Source organism: Octopus bimaculoides, chromosome 2 (assembly GCF_001194135.2).
Source record: "Octopus bimaculoides isolate UCB-OBI-ISO-001 chromosome 2, ASM119413v2, whole genome shotgun sequence".
Taxonomy (NCBI): domain Eukaryota; kingdom Metazoa; phylum Mollusca; class Cephalopoda; order Octopoda; family Octopodidae; genus Octopus; species Octopus bimaculoides.
Genome location: NC_068982.1, coordinates 75,505,934 through 75,518,880, shown reverse-complemented (window position 1 = coordinate 75,518,880; position 12,947 = coordinate 75,505,934). Strand labels below are relative to the sequence as shown.

Here is a 12,947-nt window from a genome sequence, read left to right as displayed (position 1 = left end):
CATTCATCTATTTTTCTTCTTTACAGAGGAAAGCAAATGTCATTTGTAAAAGTGAGACCTCGTTATCTGGGTAGGGCTCCAGGGATGGGCTCTGCATTTTTCGCTTACATCTGCCAGCAACGTACAGAGGTATTGTGTTTGCGTGGTGGCAATCATGACCAGGTTCAGCAGGAAGACAACTGGGACACTGATGTAGATCCTGATGATGATGCTCTTCCAGGGTAAGTTGAAATTATTTTATCTCTCCCCTTTCAAAGTTTGGCATCAAACTTTGAGGTTAGATTGAAGTATCAGTTCTTGAATGTTTAGGATTGGATTCTTCATACAATCCTTTGTTTGTGATAATCATGTTATGAAATAGAAATTTTTTTACTATCTATCATTGAGGGAACATTCCCTTAAGTTCATCATCATCATCATCGTTTAACGTCCGCTTTCCATGTTGGTATGGGTTGGATGATTTGACTGAGGACTGGCAAACCAGATGGCTGCACCAGGCTCCAGTCTGATCTGAGGCTAATGCTTGTTTAAAACTATCTGCTTATTGAATATAGGTGTGTGTGTATGTGACAACCTCAGGATGCTTAACCTTTTGTATGAACTGACAAAGGACCAAGATACTTGGCGCCTTGCTGTACTCAAGAAGACCCATCCTCTACAGTAGAAGTGTTAAGGCCACATTCCCTGATGAAGAGGATTGGTCTGCAAGAGTCTTGTGCTGGTACCATGTAAAAGCACTCATACCAATGCCATGTTAAAAGCACCCAGCACACACTGTAAAATGGATGGTATTAGGAAGGGCATCCAGCTGTAGAAACCAAGCCAAATCAAACTGGAACCTGGTGCAACTCTCTGACTTGCCAGTTCTGATCAAACCATCCAACCCATGCCAGCATGGAAAATGGACGTTAAGGGATTATGATTATACACACACACACACACACACACACACAACAGACTTCTTTTTATTTCTTCCTACCAAATATACTCACAAGGCTTTAGTCAACCCAAGGTATAGTAGACATTTGCCCAAAGTGCCACACAACCTAAAATCACGTGGTTGGAAAGTGAACTTCACCACACAGCCAAGCCTATATTAATAATGGTGAATGAATGTATTGTTCATGTTATTGACATGTAATCTACTTGTAGCAAAACTAAATTGGACATAGTAGTAGCCAGCTGTCCACTTTTTGTCTTGACTGACTGGATTCCACTTCTCAATATCCAGTTAGATAATACAGTTTGCCTTTATCTGGAGCTCAGTAAATTCTTGATGCTTGTCTTTTATTGATCACATTTCAACTACCAAGCAGCCAACTCTGTACGTGTGTGTGTATGTGTGTTTCCAATAAAATAATTAAATAGCATTAAATGACAATTTTGTTCTCAAGTGAACTGAAATAGAAACTATTGTTTCTGTTTAAGTAGGTTGGCAGAACTATTTTTGGCAGTAAGGGTGAGAGGAGAGAAGGGAAAGATGGTTATGGACTTATTGTCTCTAGATGGTGCTTTCTGCTGTTGCATCTTCTATTATATGTGTGTATCTTTTACTTTCTCTCTCTCCCATTATATATATATATATATATATATATATATATATATATATATATATATATATATATATAGTTATGCATGTAATTTTGTTTTCCAACTTCTTGGTTTTAGGTTCAAATCCACTACACTACTATAGCCCTGGGCCAATTAAAACCTTGTGAATGGATTTGGTCGATGGAAACTGAAAGAAACCTGCTTTGTATTTGTGTTTGTGTGTGTGTGTGTGTGTATGTGTGTGTGTACCTCTTTGTCTGTCTTTTACTATTCAAGCTGTAATTTTCAGTTCATTTTTTTGTCTTAATTGTTCTCTTAATGAAAATTTCACATTGAGGACTGCTATTTCTCAGGTTTACACATTATAGAATCTCTAACTGAAATACCACTGTGCATTTCATTGCCTACAAAATTCAAATCAATTTCTTTTTTTTGTTTTGTAATTAAACTCTGGCAATTAAATGAAACCGTTCTTGTTTCTTTATTCTTATACCTTGATCCAATTATCACCAACTTTGTGCCCTGAAATGACTTTATTATATATACTGCTAATATTGCTGTATCTCAGCTGATGATGAGAGAACTGTACCTCTGCTTTTGGCTTTGATAACACTGTAGTTCTACTGTTGGCAACACTGCATTCCCGCTGTTGGCGGCACTGCATTTCTGCTGCTGGTAAGATTGCACTTTTAATGCTTGGAGCCAACAGAGTTGCATTCTGTTACTGCCAGTACCATATTTCTGTTTCAGACAGCTTTGTGTCTCTCCTGCTGGCAGCAATATTCTTTTGAAACTACCTTGCTTCCATTGCTCTCTTTCTTTATTAGCAAGTCCACAAGTGAAAGGATTGATGAAGCCACACTGTGGGTGCTTCTTTCTTGGCCCCTGTCAGCATATCCAATTTCAAAAGAGAGGAAATAAAACAACTCTATGTGACTGATACTTTATTTATCAAGTCCAAAAGGATAAAAGACCAAATTGACCTTGGTGAGACTTTGAACTCTGAGCACAGAGAGAGCTTGAACAAATACCATGAAGCATTGTATCTGACTCTCTATTGACTCTGCCAGTTTGTTGGCTTTTTCGGCTCCACTGCTGATAGTGACTTTGAAGTGACTATTTTGTAGGATGTTTAGTAGTGACAGATTAATTTTTTACTAATGTTAACAGCAAGCCTTGATATGTCTTTGACAAACTTAATCTGGGATCTGTTCTCACTTGGAACTGCTTCACTTATGTCCCTTGATGAACTTAAGAGGAATCCCATGTATTTTGTATTTCCTTTTCTCTAAATGTGAAGATTCCTGTCATCCTAGACAAGTTTCTTGCTTTATGACTTTATGACACCAAACAACCCGATCATCAATACCCCTGACTTAATTAGAAAAGGTTATTGTGGAATGTATATTTTCTATCTTATTCAAAACAGCAATCAATTATGTCTCTGAGAACATAGAAGAGGTATGTTTATTTTCCTGTTGAGCACCATTTGATGTTTATAGTATTTTTGAGATGAGTTTTGAAACTCAAGTGTTTCCTTCACTAGTTTGTATCACAAGTTCATTGAATTTTTTGTATTTGTTATCAAGGAACAGACTTGTGTGGTCACCTCAACTGCACCAATTATTTGTGTATCACTATTACTACTGTTGCATGTTTGTATTTATTACTACTCTATGTTGTGACACTGTGTTAGACTTGAAGCACAGTGAGCTGATACCTTTCACAGCAATGATTTTTCATTCACCTAGTTTAACCCTTTTGTCCTGAAATTTATTTTGAAATACACTGTCTTTGTTTCAATTAATTTTGATAATAATGAAGGTGAAATAAACATTCTAGTTGCTCTGCCCCACACAGAAACTGCATGAACTCCTCATGGGTTTGCAAGCTCTTTCTGAATTCATTGCAGTGTTGGAAACTTCCATATCATCAGCAGGCACCTCAGAGTCACAAGCATTTTGCCCCTTAGCCTGAATGCTTTGCCTGCAAAAGGGTTCCATCTGCAGTCTCTTGTCAACCACAGCCACTAGGAGCTGGCTTCAGCTACCATGCATATCTCCATGGAGGCTTTCTTCAGCTACCATGCATATCTCCATGGAGGCTTTCTTCAGTTGTTTAGTAAAATAACTTTGCCATTATTAAACTGGTATTTGGAACATTAATTAACATGAAGTTTTGATCAAAGGTCTTGATTTCGTTCACTTTAAAACAAGATGTTTTTATCATAAAGCCAGAGTGGCCTCAGGTAGGTTAATGAAGAAGCACAGGTATTTTTCTGTTGTATAGATTAGTATCTTTTCTTTTCCAGTATATATATGTGTGTGTGTTACACATTACACACATAAACACATGTATATGTGTGTTTATGTCTGTGTAATTTACTCTTTTTTTCTATCTGTGCATGTGTGTGTGAAATTTTTATCATTTTAATGTCCACTTTTCCATGCTTGCATATTTGAAGGAAGGATTTACTTGCAATTTTAAAATTTAAGTAGTTGGTTACTGGTTACATGAAACCCACTATCAGAAACATCCTGTACTTCCTTGCTGGTATTACCCCCTACTAATATCAAACAGGAAATGACCAGTCAAGATGACAGAAATTACTTCCTCCATGACATAACCCCTGGCTCAGTGACTGAAGTTGAGAAGCTTTCCCAGCCATGTCCAGCCCTGACAACATCTGAGGAAGAAATGAGACTGAAGCTCTGAATGAAAATGCTTTAGAACAACCCTCTTGCAATTGACATAAGAGCCCCCTTCCCTCCTTCCCTGGCTCAGAAGCACCATAGATTCAATGGAAAACACTCAACCACCTGAGGACAAGAATGAGACAATCGTGAGTTGCTTTGGGCAGATGGGGCTACAAGAACAACCCAACTATCTCTGAATGTGGAGATACTGACCATATAGAGCACTGCCTTGTCTGCCCACACTACCCAACCCCTGCAGCTCTAAAGACCTTGCAGACTTCAATAAAAATGTAAAGAACTGTATAAAGAAATGAGAAACTGTCATATACCTTTTATGCTTTTGAGAATTCAAAGAAGTAAGAAATCCACTTCCAGCTTCTATTTATGTTCTGGTCATTTCCTCATACATGATATAAAGTTTTCTCACTTCTTTTACTGGTAACTACAGGAGTCATTTCCAGTCTAAATAGATCATAATTAGATAAAGAGAGATTGATCTACAAGGCTGTAATGTAAGTAGAAAATTGAGCCCATCAAATTTATCATTTTATATGTTCTATGTTTTATTGGTTTCTTATTTGTCATTGAAAAGAAGACTAACTTCCTTAGCAATTTCCCATTAAATTTTTATTTTCATCTTTTTTCACCTCCCTTGTTTCAGTTCCCAAAGACATGTACGTTTTGTCAGCCCTGAGAAAGCAAGGCGCATTAGGAAAAGTAGTTCGTGGTCTTCATTCGATGGTCTTGAGCCCAACTGCACCAGTGCCTCGGAGTCTTCAAGCTCTTCTCAAGATGCCCGACATTTGTATGCAACAATTAGGAAAAATGGAATGAAGAATCAGTACCATTACTGAAATCAATACATCTTCAGCATTTGGACTATTGATACCCCACTACTTTATTCATGATCATCATTGAAGTTATTTTTTTGTCTGCATTGGTCTGTTTTGAGGTTCTTTTTCCTTCAATTAAGATTGTACAGTGTTGTAAATATATCTCCTACTGTCTCCACATTCTGTTCACTTCAAAGCTACATTTTATTGTCCCTCTCAGTTTCAACTATTTTCTCCATTTCAGTCCCTTTAAGCCAAAAAAAAAAACAACAATAACATCAATAATAATAATAATAATAATAATAATAATACCAACAACAACAATTACAATAATGATAATGAAATAGAGTAAAACGGAGCACAAAGTTCTTAAAAAATTAGTTTATGGTAATTACTGCAGTTAATTCCAGCTTTTCGAGTTTTCCTTTTAAATCAATTTACTCTATCATTATCCTTAGCTGTTTGATATCATTATCCTTAGCTGTTTGATCATTAAATATTATAATGTGCATTGTCGATCATTGACAGGTTAATATGCCATGTCCTAGGCTGCTTGTGACATGCCATGTTTTATGGCTGCTTGACAAGCATTGCTTAAGCAAAAGCCAAGTGATAATTAGAACTATATTTTAGATAATTCTACGTTATGTAGCATTTTATTAGTTAGGTATGATGTTAGGTTCATGCACCATATTTTTATTTTCTAATTTTGATCTGTGATGAAATAACTCTACTTGAAACACTGGTCATTTCCTCATACATGATATAAACACTGTTCTCTCTTCTTCCATTGGTAACTACAAAAGTTGTTTCTGATCTAAATAGATAATTAGATAATGGAAGATTGTTCTACAAGGCAGTAATATAAGCAATAAGTTGAGCCCTGGACAGATATATTATTTGTTTTATATGTTAGATGTATTAATTGTTTCTGAGCAGGTTTAATATGTTATTTCAGTTGACATGTTATCAGTTTGCAATTGTGTAATGCAGTGACTTTGCAAACATATAAAGTTATTTGTTGTCTCTGTTTAGTATTATTAAATCCACTTGATAAGTGAGTCCAAGTCAGTTGACCTCTGGAAAGGAAGTTAGCTTTCAGAAATTGTCACTTGAAAGACACTGTCAACACTTGATGGAAGTAATGAGATGTAAACTCCCAACTTGAGAAATGTTAATGTTATTTTTAATTAACCATACAAAAATTATTTACTGTTGCCATGAGAAGTCAAAACAACTTATTGGGGCTATTTGGTTGTTTTCTTTCCCTTTATCATGACAACACCAGTGCTCTGAGATGCCAGTCAATTCCAAAAATAGTCCAACTCTTTTAAATTATAGAAGGCAATCCAGAATCCAAATGAAATAATGATGGTCTATGTCAGCTGCAGTTAGTTTGTAGAATGGGTTCTTAGAAGAATTTAATTAAGTTCAGTTGTTATGAGGAGTGAAATAACCAGTTTATATGTTCATTATGATAATATATTCCTTTCTAAAAAGACAGCAAGAGCAAGCTGCCTTATTGCTGAAATCCTTAACCCTTTCGTTACTGAATTTATTTTGAGATGCTCTGTGTTTCCTTCAATTACTTTAAATATAACAAAAAATTTAGTAAAATAACTTAGTTATCATTCAGCTAGTGTTAGGAACATAAATTGTGACTAAGGTTTGGTGGAAGATTCTAATTCAAAACTTATGAAAATAAGACATTTGTACTCAGAGCCAGAGCTGGTTTCAGCCAGGTTGGTAATAAAAGGGTTAAGTTGAAATGAAGCCTGACTCTTTGTAAATGTTTCTTCATGGATCTCCAGCAAGCCAACTCCTACTAGTATGGAAAATGGATGGAAAATGATGATAGGAAGAAAATCCTTTGGTAATTACAGATGGAGGCCCTTAAATTTAACCCTTTAGCATTCTCATTACTCTTTCAAATATAATGCTTATTTATTCACATTGTTTTGAATTAATCATGCATTATCTCATAGCTTTGAGATTTCGATGATGTGACTGTTTATTTTTAGAATGATATTGCAGGGTAGGTGTGAGAGGCCAGATCTGATAAAATATTTGAGTTAGATATGGCTGGTTTAAATGCTAAAGGGTTACAGCTGGAATCTTATCATGATCAACTTTGACTTTCGTTTCCTCAGGGGTCCATAAAATGAATTATCAATCAAATACAAAGTCAATTTAATTAAATCTTATCCCCAGCAGCAAAGTTAGAAAGTGTTAATTATATTAATAATCATACATAAAAATTTTTAGATTGAACCAGTCTCTTTTCATCATTACCATCATCATATCAGTGTTAATTTATTTGAGGCAGCAAACGAGCAGAACCAATATGTTCTGAATTCACATCCTGCCGAGGTCAGCTTTACCTTTCTTCCCTTTGCAGTTGATAAAATGAAGTACCAGTCAAGTACTGGGGTTGATGGCATTGATTTGTCCCCTCCCCTCAGAAATTGCTGGTCTTGAATTCTGCAACTGTCCCATTCAGTGGGTAATGTTATAATTTCAGTCACTGATATATGCCATGGAAACTAGGTAACTGGCCTTATAAGTTCTATGCCTCAAGAAAATCTAAATAAAGATTTAAGGACACCTGCAACCCTACCTTTTCGTACATGATAAATACACTATCTTTTCACTCTTATCATTAATAATTGTTATAATTGTTCCTAGTTTAAATTTGTAATATCAAACTTCAGTGAGGGATGGCAGCTAAATGAAACTTTTGTTAATGAGTTTGTTGAAGTATATTGGATAATAATGTCTGTGGATTTAATAACCCAAACAGATTTACTTAGTTTTTTTTTTTTTTTATGATTTTTAAATTGAAGGTGCATGGCTCAGTGGTTAGAGTGTCAGTCTCATAATCATGAGGTAGGGAGTTCGATTCCCAGACCAAGCTGTGTGTTGTCTTCTTGAGCAAGATACTTTATTTTTATGTTGCTCCAGTTCACTCAGTTGTAGAAATGAGTTGCAACGTCACTGGTGCCAAGCTGTATCGGCCTTTGCCTTTCCCTTGGATAACATCAGTGGTGTGGAGAGGGAAGGCTGGTATTCATTGGGCAACTGTTGGTCTTTCACAAACAACCTTGCCTGGACTTGTGCATCAGAGGGTGACTTTTTAGGTGCAATCCCATGCTCATTCATGACTGAAGGGGGTCTTTACCTTAGAAAGGGGGAAGAACACTATGCCATTGCTGTGTTGTTACTTCTTTCTAGTTTCTAGTTATATTCTCTACTTGTCACATACTTTTACACATTTAAAAATGTTGGCTCTGCTCAAACATAGTTATACTCTTTGACTGGTTTCGACTACAGTTGACTGTGGCCATGCTGGAGCTATTCAATGTCTGGAAGTGTTTCTTATGGAATTGACTAGAATGTAATAGGAAAACACCCCTTATTATGTCTCCTAGAATTATATAGAGAATGTTAAACATACCCCCAATAACTCAAAATTTAGCACAGTCTTGTTCTCTTCATGACATTTTATCAGGATTTCAAGGATTAAAATTACACCAGAATAGGACTTCACTTTTGTTACTTCCCAGTATTATTATTTTGATAACTATTATATTCTATATTAGTTAGAAGAAATGTTGTTTTCAGGTTTGGTGACAACACGTCTCCTCAGATCTCAAGATTCTTTCTTAAGATTCTTGCAGTTTTCTGCAGGTTGGCAACTGGAGTCTCAATTCAAAAATCTTTCACTATTATTATTATCATTATTATTATTAAGTGTTAATTCAATCAAAAAGTGTCATTTTTGGCCACTCCATAAGATAATGGTTCAGATTGAGGAAATTTGCTGACCTATCTTTTCGTATTTATTTGTGAATCAGAGAGAACCCTTTAACATCATCCTGACAAAACTGTTTTATAGAATTTCTCACCTGAGCTGTATTTAGGTTTATTCATGTTTAAGGGAAGTGACTGTTACTACTTTAGACTAGTATCATTATCCTTTTGTCATCACAGGTTGGAAAAAAACGTATATAAGAAAGAAATTGGTTGTAAATAAGATTTCACTTAAATTATATAACACTGAAAACTGGAGAGAAAATATTAAAATATTAGAGCCAAAATCACATTAAATGACTTGGAAAGGGGAAGGAAGAATGCTCTGCCACTGCTGTGTTGTAACTTCTTGCTAGTTATGTTATCTACTTGTCACATACTTCTACACAGTTAACCCTTTTGTTATCATATTTCTCTTGAAATATGCTGCCTTTGTTGCCAATTTATTTTGAAAATAATGAAGAACTTACTGATATAACCTTATTGTTATTAAGCTGGTGTTTGGAACATGAATTAAAATGGAATTTTGGTGGAAGGTTTAGTTTAGATCACTTTAAAATGAAGAATTTATGCCATAGAACCAGGGACAGTCTCAGGCAGGTTTGTATCAAAGGGGTTAAACATGTTCTATGATAATTATAATTTTTAAGAAACCGTCATTTTGTTGTTGTTTTACAAAGAACATGACAAATCGTTGTGTGTTTTCTACTAATTTTTGCAGTGGCAACATTTATTAGTCCTCTTCCTCTTTCACTTCCCTCACATAAATGTGTAAATAGTTTCTGCAATCTAAGCTTGGTGTTGTAAACAAAATTTCAACCCAGCATTTGGTGGGGTAGGGGGAACATTTTGTCAATTATTGTATTCACTGCTCCTCATATAAATGTATAATTTGTCACAATAAAATCACACCAACATTTATTGAATGAAAGATTTTTGTGGGGCTTGTTTGTTTGTTTTTTCTATTATATTTGAATGTCTACTGGGATCTTGTTCAAAACGGGGGCACCAGTATTTTCTTAACGAAACACTTTGAAACTTGGGACACTGGTAGAATGTGTCATATAAAACATCTTTTTCTCTTAGTCTTCTTAACAAAAAAACGTACATCGCAAGTTATTTCATGTTAAAGTTGTCGTATTTCAGTAATTTCAACCAATCACTGACGTCTATTCAGCTGAATAGAGTTACTGCTGGCCGGTCATAAAAATGTTATTCCCTGTGACATATTTCATCCGGTTTAATCGTAATTTATACGCATATATTGTTTATATAATAAATTACGCTGTGCGTATCTATGTGTGTAACAATTTTAGAGTTCGGATTCTAGAGTTAGGGTTAGTTTTAGGGTTAGGGTTAACAGTCTAGTTAATCGGAAATGTCAGAACTAACGGGGATTACTACGATATTCACCGTTACAGCGCTAACTGTTTTCAACTGAATAGACGTCAGTGATTAGTAGAAATTATCGAAATAAGACAATTTTTTACATGAAATAAATTCGAATACAAAAATTTTTTTCTGTTCTATAACACAAAATAGATAAGTATACGAAGTTTGAAAGTCTTTCGGTACCAAAAACACTACATAAAACATAAATGAAAACTGGTGCCCCCGTTTTGAACAAGATCCGTCTACTGTTATATTTTAAATGTAATAACTTTTTCTCTGATTTGCTAGCTTCATGTATTTTTAATCTGTGCAGACCTTCTATATTCAGTTCTAACACAGGCATCATACAAAGTGCCCTTTCCCCTGAGGGAAATAATCTTTTTGCCAGTAATGGTTATAGCTCCCGATCTGTTTTTCTTATCCTGTTTTCTATACTTTCTGAGCAACCATCTCGTCTGCTAATTTTGTCCCCTGGGTAACAAAAACCAAAGCTATTGACTATTTTAGTGAGCCATCTAGGCATTTAAAAACTGTAGGAGTAATTAGTGCTCATAGTATTGGGTCATCCCATAAATAATGCAGTTTTTCAATTGCATGCATTAAAAGTCGGAGGGGGATGGGATAAACTACCTGCATCAACCTGCTATAAAAGCAGGTAGTAGTTTTACTTTGTGCTTATTCTTAGTGCAAGTTTTGAAGAGTACAGTTCGATTTTAACAGTCATTTTTTCAAAGCTATAATACAAGTGATAAAGGAGCATATTCGGCTTATTTTGCTTTATGAGTTTAATAAAGGCAACAACACGATGGAAAGTGCAAGGAATATCAATGCAGTATATGGGCATTGGACAATAAGCATAAGCCAGTATTAACAATGGTTCCAGAAATTCCGAGCCGGAAACTACAGCCTAGAAGACGAGACTCATCATGGAAGAACTGTAGAGCTCAATGAGGACATCCTGCAAACCCTGGTGGAACAAAATCCGTTCGTAACTGTTGAGGAAGTAGCAGTCAAGCTTGGATTTAGTCATTCAACCATTCATCGATACCTGCATGCCATCAGTAAAGTCAGCAAATTGAGTCAATGGGTTCCTCACAAATTTTCCGAGTCTAATCGCGCGCAAAGAGTGAATGTGTGCTCTTCTTTGCTGTTACATCTCACAAATGAACCGTTTCAAGACTGAATAGTGACTGGTGATGAGAAATGGGTTCTCTATAAAAATGTCAAGTGCTAAAGACAGTGGGTAGGAAAAGGAGAAACACCAGCACCGCAGGCTAAAGGTCTTTACCCACGTAAGGTATTGTTATCTGTTTGGTGAGATATGAAAGGTTTATTCATTTTGAACTTTTAAACCCAAATCAAATGATAACAAAAGAGATCTATTACAAGCAGCTCTGAGTCAGCACAAGAAGGAAAACGACCATCTTTGATTTCAAGATGAAAGGTGTTCTTCCATCAGGTTAATGCTTGGCCACATACAACAAGGATGACATTCTAAAGGCTGGAGCGGTTTGAATGGGAGACAATGCCCCATCCACCATATTCGCCAGACATTGCCATTATCTGATTATCATTTATTCTGCAGTCTTCAAAATCATTTGGATGGAAAAAATATGAATTCTGTAGTGGAGGAGTATTTTTCATCACAGACGAAATCTACCAGATAGATGGAAGAGCATTATATAAAATGAAAGAGAGTATATTTTAGATTAAAAAAAGAACTTTGTTTATCTTAATTTTGAAAAATAAAAAGTATAAAAATACCACATTATTTATGGGATGAGATATTGCCCCACTGCAGTTACCACATACAAAGCTTACTTTCTTTTCTTAGTCTGCCTGTGATTTCACTACATCTCTTGTGTGTCCATAGTTTACACTAGCTACAGCATATAGAGTTTATACCCTATTCCTTGTTTCCATATATACTTTATATAAGATTTTGTTTTATGCAGACATTCGTGGAGGCGCAATGGCCCAGTGGTTAGGGCAGTGGACTCGCGGTTTCGATTCCCAGACCGGGTGTTGTGAGTGTTTATTGAGCGAAAACACCTAAAGCTCCACGAGGCTCCGGCAGGGGATGGTGGCGAACCCTGCTATACTCTTTCACCACAACTTTCTCTCACTCTTACTTCCTGTTTCTGTTGTGCCTGTAATTCAAAGGGTCAGCCTTGTCACACTGTGTCATGCTGAATATCCCCAAGAACTACATTAAGGGTACACGTGTCTGTGGAGTGCTCAGCCACTTGCACGTTAATTTCACGAGCAAGCTGTTCCGTTGATCGGATCAACTGGAACCCTCGACGTCATAAGTGACGGAGTGCCAACAACAACATATGCAGACATTAACTTACACAGAATTCATTGAAGCCTTCAGATATTAAGATTTCCCGCCTTTGAATTATGTAAATTTCAATAAAAGTAGGAAATGAGTTGAGTTTCCCCCAGGTATTTAATTGGTATTTAATAAATCAACTTGCAGACAGATGGTAAATGGTAAAATCAACTGCAGTAGAATTCGAATCGACTACAAAACAGTACTGACAGAGAATCAAAATATGACAGGCATTTTGATTCCCACAGATTCTACCAACAACACACTGGTGCCAGCCTACCTAATAAAAATAGCATTATTTGCAAAAGTAGATGTGTGTGTGTGTGCATG

General features: G+C 35.9%; 1 protein-coding gene across 1 annotated transcript in view; it reads left to right on the top strand.

The window, feature by feature from the left end:
- LOC106874646 (citron Rho-interacting kinase) overlaps positions 1 to 9,827 on the top strand; it is a 45,600-nt gene extending 35,773 nt beyond the window's left edge. Inside the window, exons 20-21 of the mRNA XM_052965855.1 lie at positions 27 to 221; positions 4,909 to 9,827. Coding sequence (XP_052821815.1) covers positions 27 to 221; positions 4,909 to 5,101 — 388 coding nt within the window. The 3' untranslated portion in view covers positions 5,102 to 9,827. The remainder of the gene's footprint in view (positions 1 to 26; positions 222 to 4,908) is intronic.
- Positions 9,828 to 12,947: the final 3,120 nt, after the last annotated feature.